This window comes from Ochotona princeps, chromosome 23 (assembly GCF_030435755.1).
Source record: "Ochotona princeps isolate mOchPri1 chromosome 23, mOchPri1.hap1, whole genome shotgun sequence".
Lineage (NCBI taxonomy): Eukaryota > Metazoa > Chordata > Mammalia > Lagomorpha > Ochotonidae > Ochotona > Ochotona princeps.
This window is the reverse complement of record NC_080854.1, coordinates 18,835,006-18,852,132: the sequence shown is the minus strand read 5'-3', so window position 1 is coordinate 18,852,132 and position 17,127 is coordinate 18,835,006. Positions and strand designations below refer to the sequence as shown.

Here is a 17,127-nt window from a genome sequence, read left to right as displayed (position 1 = left end):
ACAGGTGACCAGAGCTGGCTTCTTGTGCAGCCAGATAGGTTTACTGGCCCTTCTCAGCTTCGGGGAGGGGAGCAGGTGCAGGTGCCTGAGGAGGGACACTTACAGTTCCAATCTTGGGATTGGGATCCCAGAGGTGGAGAAGGAATGAAATCATGCTCTTTTTAATTTCTTCAGCAAAAAATGCCTTCCATCTTTTTCCTGTTAGGGATGCCAAATTCTCAAACAATGAGATGGCAGTCAATCTCACATCATCTTGCTCCTGTGGTGACAAATGCATGCCGTGGATGAACAGCACCCCACAGCTCCCTCCCCATCCCATCCTACTTGGGGAAAGGAGGGTTGGATCCTAGGCCTTGGCAGGCTTGCCCCTGTTGAGTTTCAAGAATGCCTCGTCCTTCCCAGAAGCTGTCACCCTGCCCTACAGGAGTTTACAAACCCTGAGAATGGGGTTGACAGGCTGTTGTAGATCTTGAGACTGGGCTTCTGTCTTTGAGTAGCTAGAGGGAAAAGTGTGACCACAGCAAGGACAAATGGGGTGCTGGCGGCAGACTTGGAGAGGAGGTGGTTCTTGTTAGTTGTGTGCTTGCCATATACAAGCCTAGTTACATCACCAGCTTTGAGTTATGGGGACTCTACCTCAAACTCTAGGACGCTCTTTAAGGTGCCAAATATTTTCTAAAGGGAGGCTGGGTTTGGTTTCTCCTCTTATCTTCCCCCTTCACTCAGGTATAGGAAGGAAAAAAAGAGAATGTGGAAATGGTGATCTCACCCACCTTGCTGTAGCCGTTGACCCTAATCACCCTAACCAACTATGTAAAAATCATTGAAAATAAAAAAAATAATAAAAAGAAAAGGCAAGAAAAAGATTATTAGTAGAGTGTATTACCCTTAGGAGTCAATGGTGCTCCAGCCTTTTAAGCAGTGGGCAAGCCAGGGAATTTGCCTACAAGCCATTGGCTGTCATTATTTGGTGGTCCTTCCCAGGATCCCTCTCTCCCCAACAACGCTAGCCCACAGGTGCTTGGAGCAGTTGTGATTCACAGGCTGGAGCTCCCACTCAGGTAGATAGACTCAGGGAGCCAGCAGCCTATATGGATGTGATGGGGAGGTGAGCTCTGGTTCAGGCCAAGGAAAATGGGTGGGGTCCTGCCATTGTCTTCTACAACCACAACCTCAACCTTTTTCTGTTCACTCTTTTCTTCTGGGGGGAGGGAAACTTCTTGAACAAGTTCACTTACATCTTCAAAGAAGGTTCTTGCCTGCAGCACTATTTCTTTGAAGTAGAAGCTCACGTCTCTGTCTGTGAGCAGCTCCAGGATCCTTTTGAGGGCCTTCAGGCTTTCACTGACGACTTCCGTGCGAGCCAAGTGATACAGGCCTCTGATGACAGATTCCAGCATGAGCTGCTTGTGCTTCTTCACCTGTGTTGAAATAAGGTCTCTTAATGTGGAACACTGATCCAAGTATTATCTAGAAGAGGCTAGGAGGCCCCAAACAAGGGAACTGAACCTCTGTTATTAGTCCCAAGTACTTCAACTCAAGAGCCACCACTTCAGCAATTTGTTTGGGATTTTCACTTAATATTTGGCAACGACTAGGTTAGTGGGTTAGTAAATGATGATTTCACAACTCTTAATGAGAATGAACTGTTGTGGCCCAAGCACTCCTTTTTTTTTTTTACCTTGTGAGGTGCTCCAGATGCAGTGTTGCCAAGTCCTCGGATGGCCATTTGCCTCAGAGTAGCATTGGAGTCCCAGGCACTCTGATCCATCAAGATCAGCACCTCCCGCAGATTCCCATGCTTCCAAAGGATGGGCTCCTTCATGAGCTGAAATCAACACACTCCTCTCCTTTAGTTAAGGGAGTGGCCTCCTTTCAGGAAATTGCCCAAGCCTGAAAGACTGCAGTTAAAATGAGTGACGCTCCCTGCTTATGGAACAAAGGAAGAAGCCCTTGCAGGAATCAGAAGGGCTAAGCTCTAGATGTCAAAGGCCTAGAGTCTCAAGGCTATGCGGTGATGAAAATGAGAATGCTGAGCCAAGGGGGCATTTGTAGCCTGAATGGAAAAAATGGAGCCGGGAAAAACAGCAATTCCTGATGATGTGTCTTCCCTGAATTGGTGGGACTCATTTTTAGAGTAGAGTTGGAAGGGTCAGTAATTTTATGCATATTGGTTATTATTATTATGATTTTTATCATCATCATTGCTTTCCCAGATTTATTGTCCTGCCTTCTTTGCCCTAGGAAATTGATTTCTACAGACTAGCAGGCAGCAGGTGGCTGAGAGTGATTAGTTCTGGTTCTTGAGTTACTTCTGTAGGCATCTCTGGCAGTAGCAATTCCTTTCACTCTCCCCATGGTGGCCTCTGTTCCATGGTTCTAGCTCTAACAGCCCCAGACCCTGAGAGAACTACCCTGAAAGACCCCAGGGACCATGCATTGATGGCTACTCTCTTGCCTCAGAGAAAAAAGCTGTGCCAGTTATCCGGTAGTTCTCTGAGGAGGAGGTCAGAGATGAGAATAGTTGCTCCATGACATCCAGTAAGACTCCATATTGCCATACTGCCATACTTCTAGAAAGAGAAGATTTTAACAGAGATCAGTTGTTTTCTTAGAACAGTGTAGGTAATCATGGCTTGCTTACTTATTAGGCAAATAATTAATCTAAAAAGAAACACTTGCCCAAGGACCACAAGCCTTACACTTTGAATTAGGAGTTCAATTCAAATGTATTTTTTCCCCCTAGAATTGTTCACTTGATTTGTTTTTTGGGAATATGGGAGTATGTGTTACTCATCATATTTCTTACACTCTCTTGCTCTTTCTTTCCTGTTCTCCATTGACTAAAATAAAACCCAGGTGGGTCACTTACTCTCAGCAAAGTTGCCTGTATTGAATTTTGATATTTTGTTTTTGGATCTCTTTTTGGCATCCACACTTTACCTGGCCAGTGCACATACTCCCAGGTGATGGGTGGCAGGACTGCTGAGGAGGCTCCATAGGTTGTCCCCCTCATAAGATTCTTTTGCAAGGCCTTCTTTCGTGGCTTGGGTCTGCAGACATTTCAGAGTGTTAGTTGAGAGCCTAAAATGAGAAAGGCAGTAGTTGAGAGCCTCCAGGGGACTGTCCGTATCACAAAAGTAAACCAACCCATATAGGGAATTGCGAATTATTTCCCAAGTTCACTCTCCCTACAACGATCCATCACCCCTAGATTGGATGTGCTTGCTTGTCACTCCTTAGCCTTGCTCTCACTCTTTAGCCTAGAGATCAAAGTGGGCATTTGCTTGACTTGAGCCAGTAAATAATACTTCAAAATATCATCAATGCCCCATGACCCAAAAGTCCAAAAGATGGAAAGTAAAAGATACTGTATTTTGCTGATTCTAGAATAGCACATTTTAAATCAGGATGTCTTCTGCAGTGTAGGGCACATTACAGTTTTTGTCAGCCAACCAGTAGCTTTAATGTAGTTCTTACAGTCTAGCTAGTCACATGATCATATGAGGATTTAGATACACCTTTTTTCCCCCTATAGATTTTTATTTACTTAAAAGGAGAGATACAGAGATAAAGAGAGCACTTTCATCCATTGGTTTACTCAAGTGCATTAGCAGGGAGCTGGATTAGAAGGGTAGCACCCAGATCTTGAACCAGAGCCCATATGGGATGCTGGCGTTGTAGATGGCAGTGTAACTCATTGCATCACAATGCTGCCCACTAACTATAGCTTCTTTAACCCTCCTATTGTCATTTTAGTAAACTTACCTGTATTATTGGAATTATATATGTTGTATCTAAATGCTGTCTAAAATGGATGTATGTAGTGAGTGCCCAGTTTAGCAATGAATATGCCTTCATCCCAAATGGGACTACTGGGGCTTGCATCCTAGCTGTAGCTCCTGACTCCAATCTCCTGCTAAGGCAGGCTCTGGGAGGTGAGGCAGGATCAAGTGATTGAGTGCTTGGCCTGTGAGACCTGGATTGAGGTCATGGCTCCTGCTTTGTTCTCAGCCCAGCCTTATCACAGCCCCAGACACTGTCGGTATTACAGGAATGGGCCAGCAGATGGTAGCTCTCTGCCTAACTGCTTGCCTGCATCTCAAATGCCCAGGCCAAATTTAAAATGTCTTTAAAATGCTTGTGTTATGTTTTGACATTGAAAGGAAAAGCTGTTCAAAAGCACAGAGAAGCACAGTGATCTCATATAGGATAGAATCTTTACGTGAGCATCTGAAAGTATTTTTTAATAAACACAAAATAAACCTTTGAGGACATAAAAAAGAATTAATTGGTGACTTAATTTAGACCCTTTTGTTTGTCAATGATACATAAAATGACATTTTTCTTTCAACTGGTGAAATCTTGTATTTGAGGAAATACGTTTTTATTTTTCTTCTTTACATTATAGCCTTGACTTTTACAGAATTCAAGCTTGCCCAGAAAGCTGTCAGTGAAAAAAAAAAAATCAAACAAATAGAGTAGACTCTTTTGGGAGGGAAATAGAGCCCAGTATTCCTTAAATGACCATCTTGGTATCAACACTGGGTGCTGACTCATGGAAGAGGAACTACTGTCCTCTGCTATGGTAGCTGAAGCACAGTAGAACCTTATTGGCTCCAAAAGTCACAGACCTTGCCCTCCACAATCTCTCTTCTAAAGTCTGGGATCATAAAAGTTCTGGAAGGCTCTCCCTCCCTGGCCATTTACCTGCAGGGGTCTGGGATCTGCTGTCTTTCTCCCTGCTGAATCACGCGACGCCTGCGGCTCAAGTTAACAGCGGACATCTTCTGGCCCAGCGTGACACTGACCAGCTTCAGGAGGAGAACAAATAGCTCTGGATACACATCGCTGATGGGGGTGCCTGTTGAGATCACTTCGTACATAGCGCAGGCTACCTGAGGGTAGAAAGATCCTCTTAGCCAGATAGTGTCTTCCTCAAAAAGCCATCTTCTCCCTAGGCTCCACTTAAAGTCTGTTTTTCCCTCTCAGAGGTTGCTTTCCAAGTTGAACATGGCCAAGGTGAAAATATGTAAAGGAACCTGGAAACTTCTCAACCCAGACTGTATTTCCTTCTCTAGACTGCCATGTTGGTACCATGGCTGTCAGCAGGCACTGGTTCATATGAGATGTTTTCAGTACTGAGGTTTTCCAACAAAAGAGATTATTTTAAATACTACTTTGGAATGAAGTCCCAAATGGGAAGAGATCATGGAATAGGGTAGGGTTCCAGGCAAGAATGGGTGGTCAACTCACCGAGATCGCTTCTACCCCAGCAATGTCATCTTCCAACCCGATGCCCAGCTTTTCTATCAAGGCTTGCATGAGTTTACCACTGGAGGCTGGGTTTTCTGCCAGTGCCTTCCACAGTGTCTTTGTATCCCTATGGTGTTAAGGCAGAAAGTTGATAGATATGGCACAGTTACTTGAACTGGGAGTGTTTGCATCTCACTCAATCTGATTCACCCTAGAGCAATGACTAGGACTAATGGATGTGTTGTCATGCTGGGGGAAATATGATGCTGTATTTCACAATCCAGCATCCTGATCTCGGGTTACTGATGTTTGTTAAGGTCTGTCAAGATGAAGACCTCTCACATAGGTGCTTTCGAGGCAACCAGAGTGGGAAGTAGTTGCTTTCTACTATTATTGATTAGTTTGATATATATATATATGTATATATCATTATATCAAGACATATATATATATCTTAAAATTTCATTTTCACTCAATAAAAAGCATCTGTGAAAATATTGTGCTGCAAGCACCAATTTATAAAATTGTTTCTCAGCTGAAATGTTTTCAATCTCGGTTTGCTGTTTTCTCTCAAACAGTGAATTCTTCCCCAATGCCATGCAGATGGGCCTTTGCTGGGAAGAGACCAGCTCAACTGGAACCTACCTATCAAAGGGCAGAGGCTTCCTTAGAAGGTGGACGGTGACTGCATCCATGTGAAAGCTGGCTATCTGGGAGATGGCTTCCAGCATGAATTGGAAACTTTCCTCCTTTTGCCTGAGGACTGGCATGTGATGATAAATTGTGCCCAAGATCTCCAGCAGCTATAAAGAAAAAGCCAAAGCTAACATTAAGATGCCATATCCCCTCTATCCGAATGACTCAGGGATGATGCCATCAATATCTTGTGGGTGAGTGGCTGGTGAATTATAAACAATGTTAAAGACAATCATTGATTCTACCTGTGGCTGTGTCTTACTCAGGAAGATGATTAATTGGTTGAATATTTAATTGTCATTCAACAGACCATTTAGTGAACATGTGCATTATGTTAGTTGCCATGTGAGGCATTGTGAAGAATTTACTGAAGATGGCAAAGACATATCCCTCTGGCAATAGGAGCAAATGATTTTATGAAGGTTTCCAGTTATATACCCAAAGGACTGTCCACAAGACAGTGTATAGCAAATGGTAACAACTGATTGGGTAATCCAGAGGGAGCTGAGTTGTTTTGGCATTTGCTCTGGATTGTAAAGACTCTGTAGCAATTCCTAGGGGCAAAGTGGAGATGTTGGAGAAGGGTATGCTTTTGTCAGAGAGAACATGACTAAAGATGTAAAATCTAAAGCCCAGGAGGATAGATAGAGTGTTGAAGACTTCTAGGGCTGCACTACAATGCCACACACCTTCCTACTGTGGCTACATGTCATGATACATTTGTCAAAACTCAGAACACACAAGAACAAACTGTGATCCCTGGGATCAGGCTTTGGTAACATCCGACGACTTTGGGATGATAAGGACATGTCTCTGTAGGTTCATTGATCATAACAAACATACTGGTTTTGTGTGGGATTTGGATAGTAGAGTGTACATGTGTCAGGGCAGGAGAAACATGGCAACTTTGCTTTATTTGTCTCTGAACCTAAACTTCTGTAAAAGTAAAGACCCCCCCCCATATATTTTTTTTAATAAACTATGGCAGCATGGTATAAAAAAATGCAGGTACGATTTCTGGAGTGAAAGAATGGGCCAGTTCACACAGTAAATAAGATGAAGGTGTTGAAAGGAAGGTATCTCATAAAAAAGATGCGGCCAGATCCCTGAGGACGTGGAAGGGCCCTTTCTAACCTTGGATGCTGCAGTGGCGGGGAGGGCATTATTCACATGTAGGTTTTGACATGGAGAAGGACATATATCTGTGCTAAAGTCACTGTTTCAAGTAGATATTTCTTTTTCTTTTCTTTCTTAGCTTTACTTTAGACATTTCAATTAGATATTTAAGTAAAACATTTTCTTTGAATTACAGACTCTTAATCATAGATGTCCCTTAAATATAATTACCAACAGTCCCAGTTCAATGATCCTTGGAGATTTAAATCCCTGTTGCAATTCTTTACTTCCTCATGCTAAACATATAAAATGCCTGGGCATTCTATAATTAGCAACCTGGATTCTCTCACATCTATTCCAGTACACAGAACAGGTTCAATAATTATGAAAAGACTCATTTAAAAAAACCTCCTGGAAAGCAATTAGCACAGGGCAATTTCGGATGCCCCTCCATAAAAACTACGCAGAGTTTTAAAATTGACAGTGGTTAACTTTGGGCTATGGGAATGTGAATTTCCTTCTCATATTCACCATGAGATACCTTAATTTAATTAAAAATGTTTCTTTTTTTTCTTTTTGACCATTGAATAGCTTGTATTCTTTCTATGACTTTAGGAGACAGAATACAGGTTACATCCACTTTGAAATCTTTTCCAAGCTTCCTGAATTAAATCCTGTTCACTCTGCCTCCTGCTTCAGTGATGGTGAAGAGTGACGGGCAGACTGAGGACTTGCTCAGCCCAATGACAGCCCTCCTTACCAGACAATGGACCTTGTGGCGTGTGTGTGTGTGTGTGTGTGTGTGTGTGTGTGTGTGTATGTAAGAGAAGGTTGAAGGGCAGCAGAGGGATTAGAAACTCTCTTGCTGGTCCTCAGTGGGTAGCCCGAAGACATCCATACACATGGTCACTGTCATCCTCATAAATCTAACAACCCGTTTTTCCAGAATCCACTTGGTTTTCAGAGTTACTTCCTCTGGCCAGGATTGGGTGGCTGGTAAAGTTTTGGAGCAGGAACAAGAGAGGCTGTTGAGACAAGCACTCTACATGAGCCTCTGCTGAGGCCTCTCGAGATGCTCAAGCTCATGCCTGATGCTTGTCAGAGGGCCAGCTGAGAAGTGGTGATGGAAAGGGCAACCGTTGGGCTCCATCCCCATGTGGCTGCTGCTTCACCTGATCTTCGAGAGCAGCTCCATGCTCCTTCAGGGCTGCGATCATCCATATGCCACAGGCCTTGGTGCACATGGGGTTAAGGCTTTCCAGACCATCTAGTGTTTCCTCCAGGAACACCTCAATTTCTTCACTTGGGATGAATTTGCTGACAATCTGAGAATATACCCAGAAAGATTCATGTTAACAAATACTTCCCCTTGTACCTGAATACCTACAACAGGCTACTCTTGTTTGTTTTAAGATATTAGAAACTAGCACAGTCCCCAAATGGTTAGCATATGATGGAAGCTGCACAAACTAGAAAGAATACTAAAATATGACATATATATGACCTTATGTTTCTAAGCAAACTTTCCCTGAAGCTGCCTTTTTTTTTTTTATCATTCTGTACCTTATTGAATCTGAAGCCTGCTGAGGCTAATTCTTCTCCAAATCTAAAATGATGGCACACTGATAAAGGAAAGGTGATGCATATTTAGCAATTTTATATTGTAAAGTTCCTTCGCATACTTTCACATATCATAGAAATATATGTGCTAAAGACTAGCTAAGCCTTGAGAATTCAGGAAAATCTATCACCATGTTTAAAGAGGCTTGCTGAAAGCTCATGTGGCTGACAGAATCTGTGTGGGGCATGGGTTATTAGGGCAGTTAGTAAAAGGTCAAGCTTTGTAAAAACTTTGCAATTTTGGTCTCTAGGTCCAAGAGCTCTACATTGTTGTCTGGTGTGTGTGTGTGAATGTGAATATGTTTGTCTGTGTATATGCATTAATTTATAAGGGGTTAGGGAGGTAGGTAAATGGTTAGTAGTTTGAATGAGTCCCAGGAGCATCATTTGGGGATTCCTTTAAGCAAGATAGTAATGATTTTGGGCTTGTAGACATTGGAGCTTTCCTGTTCACAACTGACTCTGCCCTTGCATGAAATGGTCTGACTATATTGAGGTGAGAAGAAAAAAGCCCCTTTCTATGAATAGTTGCACACATTTGCCATTTGCTGAATCACTGTTTCCAAGATCAAAGGACAGTCAAGGTTATTCCTCCTATTGTATGTAATGTCAAATGCTTGTATGGGGTCCAATCTCTATTTATTTTGTTATTATGTTGGGATGGATGGTGACTTAGGAGGAAAGGAAGGAACACAACTTATTTTTGAGTGCCTATTATGTGTTACACACTTTCTTCAGTATTTGCCATGTTTCCCTCCCTGTTCTCTCCTATATTTTGAGCCATTTCTCTAACTTTCTTTCTCAAGATTCATTTATTTTTATTGGAAAGGCCAATTTTACAGAGGGAGAAGGAGAGAATGAGAGAGAATGTCTTCTATCTCCTGGTTCCCTCCCCAAAAGGCTGAAATGGCCTGCATTGAGCTGATGTGAAGCCTGGAGGGATCCAGGAGCCTCCTCTGAAGCTCCTTGTGAGTGCAAGGTCTTAAGTACCTTGGCCCTCTCCACTGTTTTCCGAGGCCACAAGTGGAGAGCAGGATCCCAAGTGGAGTAGCCAAAGCATAAACCAACACCCATATGGAATACAGGCAAAGTAGGGTTAGCCTGTGTGTCTCAGTGCCATCCTTTTGAGCAATTTCTTGTTGTCTCTGTTGCTACCATATTGGTCCATGAGGTAGCTAAGACCTGTTTTTACTAACTTGAAATTGGTTTCCTCTGAACCTATGTACATGTACTGTTCTAATCTATTGATTTTGTTGGATCTTTCACTGTCACCTGGGAAAGACACTAGGCTGTCCACCCTATGAATGATGCTGCCTTTTATAAAGGGGGCCATTTTTATATTCCCCAACAGGTATATTTGTGCTTAGTGGTCTTGACTCTTAGTGGTCTTGAGTCAAAATTTTGATTTCAATGGGAATAGAAAACAAGGTTTGTTAAACAGGCCTTTGAAGGTCCCTGAATCAGTTTCTGGCTATTTCACTCTCCACCTCTTCCTTCACCCGAGGACCTTGCCATGTGTTCCTTCCCCTCCGCCCGAAATGATCTTCCCGCTTTCAGAGAGGGTGGCTCTAAGAATGATCACCTCTCCCCTTATTTGACTTAAAGTTTTCATCACCTCATATTAGTTGTCAGACTCCCATTGCTGGGAGGCCAGCTCAGTGAAAGTAGGGCTTCTTCTACCTAAAAGCTAGGAAAGAGCCTAGCATGGTTGGTGCTCATACAAAGTGGATGAATAAATCCATGGCTGAATGACTATAGCCAGATAGGTCAATCAGTCCTCACAGTGACTCTGAGAGGGTAAGACAGAGTCTTTGTTTTCAAAAAAAGAGCCCAGACTTCAAAAAGGGCACACAGAGCACACCTGAAGATCTCCAAAGCCTTTGTTCTTTCCAGTTTACCCCACTCCATTCCACTTCCACACGCTGGGAAAGACCACTTTTTTCACAAACTATCCCACAGAATGAAACAACCAGCAGCACCAGGCGATGACCAGGTGTGTGTCTCCCAATGTTAAAAATGACAGGGCACAAGATCTTTTAGTTTAAATGTCCAAACTGTGGCTTTCCTTCATAGTAAAGAGTGCATATCTGGAAATCAATACATAATCATTCTTCTATCCATTGGCCAATTCTCCATATTTCTTACCTTAGCTATTTTAGAGGAAATGTTGATCTGTACTTGCACATCATCACTTTTTAGCCCTTCCAGTAATGCCTGCAGCCTTTCTACTTCCAGGTGAGTGCCTAAAAATCAACAGAGGGAGAAATGCATGGGAGTTCTGTTTGCACAAGGTCATACAGTGAATGAGCACAGGAGAGTCAGAGTTTGAAACCTGGTCTGCCTGACACAAATGCCCATGGTCTAACCACGCTGCTACACTGCTCTCTTTTCTGGAGTACCATTCTTCAAGGGGCTACCCTGAGGGAAATTGCAAAGTAATTATTGTATTAAAAGTCTATATCTGCAACTGTGTCATTACAGACCTAGACAACAACAATTTTCATTTTGGATGAAAATTGCTGTTTGGATGTTTGGTAACCATGGAAACTACTGTGAATGGTTCTGTGGGAGGCAGTCTTGCCCAATGGAATACACATATCCTAAGGAGCCAACCACCTGGGCTCAAAACCTTAAGCTGCCAGTTCCCCAGGTAATTGGTACATGTTTCAATTTGAGATGTCTCAAAGCAAAACTGATGGAGCAACCTCCACGAGTCTTAATTTAGTAACATACTACTTACTCATGCATGGTGTTTAAAACATGGTTTTTTCTCTTCTACCATGCTTATTTGATCAATCAAGATGAAAGAGTTAATGTGAGCTATGAAATCTGGGAATGTTTTCTCTCTCTCTCTCTCTCTCTCTCTCTCTTTCTTTCCTTCCTTTTCTTTTCTTTCTTATTTTTTTTTTGACAAAGACTGTAGGAGAACCTGAGTTTATGTGTTTTGGAAAACATAGGGGAGCCTGAAGGGAGAGTAAGTCTAATAGTAAACATAGTTCAAATTTCTTTCTTTCTGTGAATTTACCTCTTGGCATATTTCTTTTTCTGGGATGGTTTCTTAGTTCTCACTTCCCTTCCCCACCTCCGAAGTTTGGTAAAATCCTATATCCTTCATGAATTAACTTCCTATACTCCAAAGGAATTTCATACCTATTCTGACTCTGTGGAACAGTTTTCTGTTTTTGACTAACACCTTTTCTGTATCCCCTCTACCAAATCTCATCATTTGGCTTTAACAGGCTTTTCACATATGAGTGTTAGAATTGCAATGCCTCTGTATCCCCAGAGTCACAACACTGCCTGACACATCAAAAGGCATTCGATAAATGTTTCGAGTCACTGAAAGGAGGAGGAGGTTGAACTCAGGTGTGAGATATCACTCAGTCTAGACCAAGTGTTGCTGGTTATGCTTGGTCTTCACAGAATGTGTACACACAGTCCTGCATTAGGGCCGTCTTTGGTGTGGGCCGGAGGCATTGACTGTTGGCTTCAGCATGAGATTGAGGTTTCCTCACATTTTACAGCAACGGCAGTGAAGTACATGCCCCTGGCAAGCAGGCGGAGGTCCTACCCTGCAAGCTGGAAGAGCCGCCACCAAGTCCTTTCTCTTAGCAAGCATTGGCAATCACTTAGAGTAATGGATAGTACATTTTTCCCTGAAGAATATCATGTGATAGCAGAAGCATTGCTAAGGTGCTTAGTTGTCCAGTGATTAAAATTAAACATTTTCTAAATGTTTAACTTACTTTTAAGGATTTATATAATGCTTTGGAATTATCTTTGCTTTAAAAAAAATCCCAGGGAAACAGAATCACCATGGTGTATGTGGGGGAAATGACTTGTTTCAGATTCAAGAGGGAAACACATTCTGTGATATAATGAATGTATTAGAACTGAGATACGGTGAACTGGGGAGAGAGGGGAGAAGGGGAGGAGAGGGAATGATTACTAGAAGTGAGGGAGAGACACACAAGCACAAAGAGAAAAACCGTGCCTTTTCCTCATTTCACTCACCCTTTATATAGAACAGACCAAAGGCTGAGCTAGCAGCAGCCTGACGAATGGTGGGTAACGTATCACAGCAGTGCGGAGCCAGGAGTCCAAGGAGTGAACCTATTTTAAAGTTCTCTGGGGCCTGGAAGACAAAAGAGGAATATTCATGTGGTAGGATGGATAGGGGATAGTTGAAATAGTTGAAGACATTTGAAACACTGGATCTTAATGTCCTTCATTTTCTCTCTGCATATATATATATATATACATCCTATGTATATATCCTATATATATATATATATATATATATAGGATGAAATTGAATCTTGACTTTCTTCTAAAAGGAACTTGCTCTTTAAGAGCTACAGAGAAGTAAACAAACTAGCACCCAAAGACATGCCAAGAGTTGAATTCTAGTGTGCTTTGTCACATTCTGGAGTTAGGAGGCTCCACTAAGGGGGTCCTCAAAAACAAAACACTCCATTCTGGCACCCCAGATCCCAGGCAGGGCGATGGATCCCACAGGTTTCAGAGATCCTTACTGTTCACAAATCGCCAAAATCTGTGTATTCTAAGCGATTCCTTACCTCAACATCATTGGATAGTACTTTTGCGGTGATCTGGAAGGCTCTTTCTCTTTCCCAGTCTTTCTGTGAGACAAGCCACATGCGGAGCAGCTGTTGGTCAAAGAATAAATGGCCTTTCCATGGGATTCCTCATCTTCATGGAGTCTCCTATCTTCCACATTCTCTTTTTCTAGACCTGCATCTCTTCCTCCATTTCTGTAGCATGATGCTCAGGTTCCACCCTCCCCACTAGTGACTTCTAGTGGACTGGCCCTATTTCTTGTGATGGGTGGGTGAGGCCAATGCCCTGGGAAGAGGAAGAGTTTGGTCTGAGTGGCACACGGAAGGGAACATGAGGGACTGTGGTTGCTACCCCTGTGATTGGCAGCCCTGCTCACACTGAACATTTCCTGGCAGTCCTCAGCATCCACGTTATCCCACATCATGGTCTTCAGCAGCTTTCCTAGGGCATCAATGGATCGTTCGTAGAGAAACTGAAATCAAAGATGAGTCTCAGGCTGAGGCAAGGGACTAGGGATGGTCTACAGCTTTTCCTTCTACTCAGGTCCCGCTGCCACTTACATGTATGTGTTGCTTGTCCTTGTCTGTCTCACCCTCATTTCTGAGACGTTCCAGAGGTGGAAGGGGCAGCAACCTCCGAATGTTCTCCTCAAGAATATTGAGGTTATCATTTAGTGAGAGCCGAGGCTTCAGTTTGCTGAAATGAGAACCGCATGGAGAAATAGACGTTACAAATAGCAGTAAGACATGCCCAATACAGCCCCCAAGAATGGGTAATCGAATATGAACATGTGATAAGTATGTGGCATTTTTGGAAAGTTAACATGACGAGGGAGTGGCTGCAGGAGCAGGAAGAGTTTGGGGACATAGAATCAGACTTCATCTATGAGCATGTTCAGTGCACCTCAGTATCAATTTATTAGAGTGATGTGCAAATGACAACCCACTTTGCGTTATTTATCATACTTATTAAATGATGTACTATAACATTATATACTTATTTTCTTCATATTTATGCGTATGTGTGTGTGTGAGAGAGACAAAGAGATATCCTAATTAGCATCAAAATTGGGAGCAGTGAATTTTTATAATTTTGCATGTCCTCTTACATTCTAGTTCTTAATGCACGTGTGAATAAATGATATACAATCTTCTTTCTTTCTTCCCTTTCCTATTTTAGTACTCAGTCCAAATCTCCCGTGTAAGTACTTGATTCATTACCTGTGACCTCCTAGGGTAAGCATTAGTAGGGAGCAATAGGACATGGGGGTTGAACCAAACTCAGGTACTCTGATATAAGATAAGGTGTCTCAAGTAGCATCTTAACCTCAACGCCAAATGGCCAACCCTGGATGGCTGCTATAAAAAGAAGTGATTCATAAAGTCTCAATGTTGCTGAGCATGTGAAGAAATTTGAATACTGTGCACTGTTGGTGGGAGTAGAAAATGATATCACTGACCTAGATAGCAGCTTGATGGTTTCTCAAAAAATTAAATAGAATTGCCATATGATACCACTTCTAGGTATATGCTTAAAAGAACTGAAGGCAGGGTGTTGAAGAGTTATATGTGTATCTATGTTAACATTAGTATTATTTATCTTAGCTAGGATCTGGGACCTAGCCAAGCATTCATTAATATGGAGAACAAATTGTGGTGGATCCATACAATGGCATATTATTCTGTCTTAAAAAGGAAGAAAGCACGCTTTAACATAAAATAACCCTGAGGACATTATGCTGAATGAAATGAGTCATCTTAAAAATGCAAATACTGAATTTTATATATTTTGTCCTTCATTTTTTAAAGATTTACTTATTTGCTTGAAAGTCAGTCACAAATTCACAGTGCCAGAAGATAAGTTGCCAGGGGCTGGGGTGAAGGAGAGAAAGGAGATCTGTGGCCCATTAGTGTAGCTTCAGTTCTGCAGGCTACAGAATTCAGGAGACTGGTTGCCTAACAATGTGGATGTGCCTAACTCTAGTAAACTATACAATGAAGAAGGACTAATTTTGTGTTGTAAGCCTTATCATAATGAAGTAGACAAAAACAAAAACAGGAAAGAGAATGATATTGTCCAGGAAGTGATAACCTGGGAATAGTTAACATAAAGTGAGAAAAGGTAAGAAGAAGTCCTATACAGATTAGTATCTCAGCTCTGTAGTAAAGACAGAGGCATATTTGTCAATAGTGAGATTGTGGGTGCTTCTTAAATTGATTTCTGTAGTTCTCAAATGTTAACAGTAAACTTCCATTTCTCACTGCAGGGTGAAAGAATGCATTTATTTCTTCTTTAGGTTTGCTATGTCTAACCAACTAGAATATGAGCAACACATTCCTAACTTACTAATCAGAACATTAAAGTTTGCCTATAGGAAGATAAATTTCCTTCTGTACAGACTTTTCTGTTCTTTTATGTTGATAAATCTGATTTCTGTGCATAGATTTAAGTCCTTATCAGTTATCAATAATCAATCCTTTAACTAATTCATTAACCCTGGAAGAGAGAAAAAAGAATCGCATATTTGAAATCCCTGTTAGTGAACCATGTTTGTTTTGGGGAGAATGTGCTACACTGGTAGGTGTCAGTTGGTCATACAGACGCATGGAGAGGAAACACTTTTTCAAGATGAGAACAAGAACTCTCTACCTTAAGTATCTGATGGCGATTAAGGCCTTCCACCGAATAGGGCTTGCTAAGGAATCCAGTGGCTCATCCCTAATGAAGTCCTGCAACACAGGTCAGAAAGGCTCAGTGGAGTGCTCAGATGTACCTGCAACCTCTTTGGACTCTAAGGTGTCTTGAGTCAGAAATATGGGCTGAGATCTCATGTGTGGAGCTGTTTATATTTCTCATTTCCCCCCAATAGGTGCCCCTGTGCCCCTGAAATGCCCCTGGCATTGCTCATTTCCTGTCTGCAGCTCACCAGCATGCGACCAATGAGCAGCTCCTTGTAGGAAAACTGAAACGCTGGGTCCTCGGCATCTTGGACAGCAATGCCAATCTCAGTGATGCTTCTGGTGAAACTCATTTGCAGATCCATGTCCTAAAGCAGGAGTCACAGAGCAAGCCAAGGTATCAGGTGCACTACCTGGGTCCACAAGTGTGTGCTTAGGGTGGAAATGCATGTCCGGAAAGAAGTAAAACTCATTGCTCCTTTTGCCATCTCAACCTCAGCTTATGCTCTAAGCAGCAGGGAAACTGAGAAACAAAGTGTCTCCCCGCAGGCTGACGTTCTGTTTTTCTAAAGCAATAATTTTCAAACTTTTTGTGGAATAGTCTTCAATTTTATCCAGTGCTTGTTTCTAATATACAACTGAAGTAAGACTCTAATACTGCTTATTGTTGTTATATGCAATTGCTCTTTTGTTTTGCCTTTTAGTTAATGAAACATGTTTTGCTATTAGCATAATTCTCTTGTGCATCACAATTGCAAACTGCTGTCATTTATAACTCACCTTCGAAACCACATGAAACCAGAATATAGTCCCTTATTCTGCCCTAGACTAGGTTCATGGATGTGGTTTTAGAATCAGATTACCTAGTTATAGAGGGCAATTCTTTATGCTACAATTGAATCATGAGGTTATCTGTGCGTGGCATATTTCTAGGGAGAAAACTTGAGCTATGTATTAATTCTCTCTTTATCTATGTATTCATCTAATCTTCATCATCATCATCATCAGGTTTTTCTGTCATACCTTGTTCATCACAGACATGCCCAGAACCTGAAAAATTAAAGGTGAAAGCAGGTACTCAGTGAGCGGAAGTCAGAGACATTTCCAGCCCTGAGGTCCCACCCACCAACCTGAAGGGCAGTAATATGTGAGCTCTTGCCAAGGTGGGAGTGGGGATTGC

At 42.1% G+C, this 17,127-nt stretch overlaps 1 protein-coding gene across 7 annotated transcripts in view; it reads right to left on the bottom strand.

Annotated features, from left to right (window-relative positions):
* MROH2B (maestro heat like repeat family member 2B) overlaps window positions 1-17,127 on the bottom strand; it is a 57,264-nt gene that overhangs the window by 7,240 nt on the left and 32,897 nt on the right. For all 7 annotated transcript variants that reach the window (XM_058680148.1, XM_058680152.1, XM_058680151.1 and 4 more), the window contains 17 exons: window positions 16,971-16,997; window positions 16,196-16,315; window positions 15,919-15,998; window positions 13,830-13,965; window positions 13,646-13,741; window positions 13,269-13,358; window positions 12,703-12,823; window positions 10,834-10,931; window positions 8,241-8,393; window positions 5,902-6,059; window positions 5,257-5,383; window positions 4,711-4,898; window positions 2,944-3,084; window positions 2,459-2,573; window positions 1,682-1,828; window positions 1,239-1,421; window positions 104-259 (listed from right to left, as the gene is read on the bottom strand). In XM_058680148.1, the coding sequence (XP_058536131.1) occupies window positions 104-259; window positions 1,239-1,421; window positions 1,682-1,828; window positions 2,459-2,573; window positions 2,944-3,084; window positions 4,711-4,898; window positions 5,257-5,383; window positions 5,902-6,059; window positions 8,241-8,393; window positions 10,834-10,931; window positions 12,703-12,823; window positions 13,269-13,358; window positions 13,646-13,741; window positions 13,830-13,965; window positions 15,919-15,998; window positions 16,196-16,315; window positions 16,971-16,997 (2,136 nt within the window). The remainder of the gene's footprint in view (window positions 1-103; window positions 260-1,238; window positions 1,422-1,681; window positions 1,829-2,458; window positions 2,574-2,943; window positions 3,085-4,710; window positions 4,899-5,256; window positions 5,384-5,901; window positions 6,060-8,240; window positions 8,394-10,833; window positions 10,932-12,702; window positions 12,824-13,268; window positions 13,359-13,645; window positions 13,742-13,829; window positions 13,966-15,918; window positions 15,999-16,195; window positions 16,316-16,970; window positions 16,998-17,127) is intronic.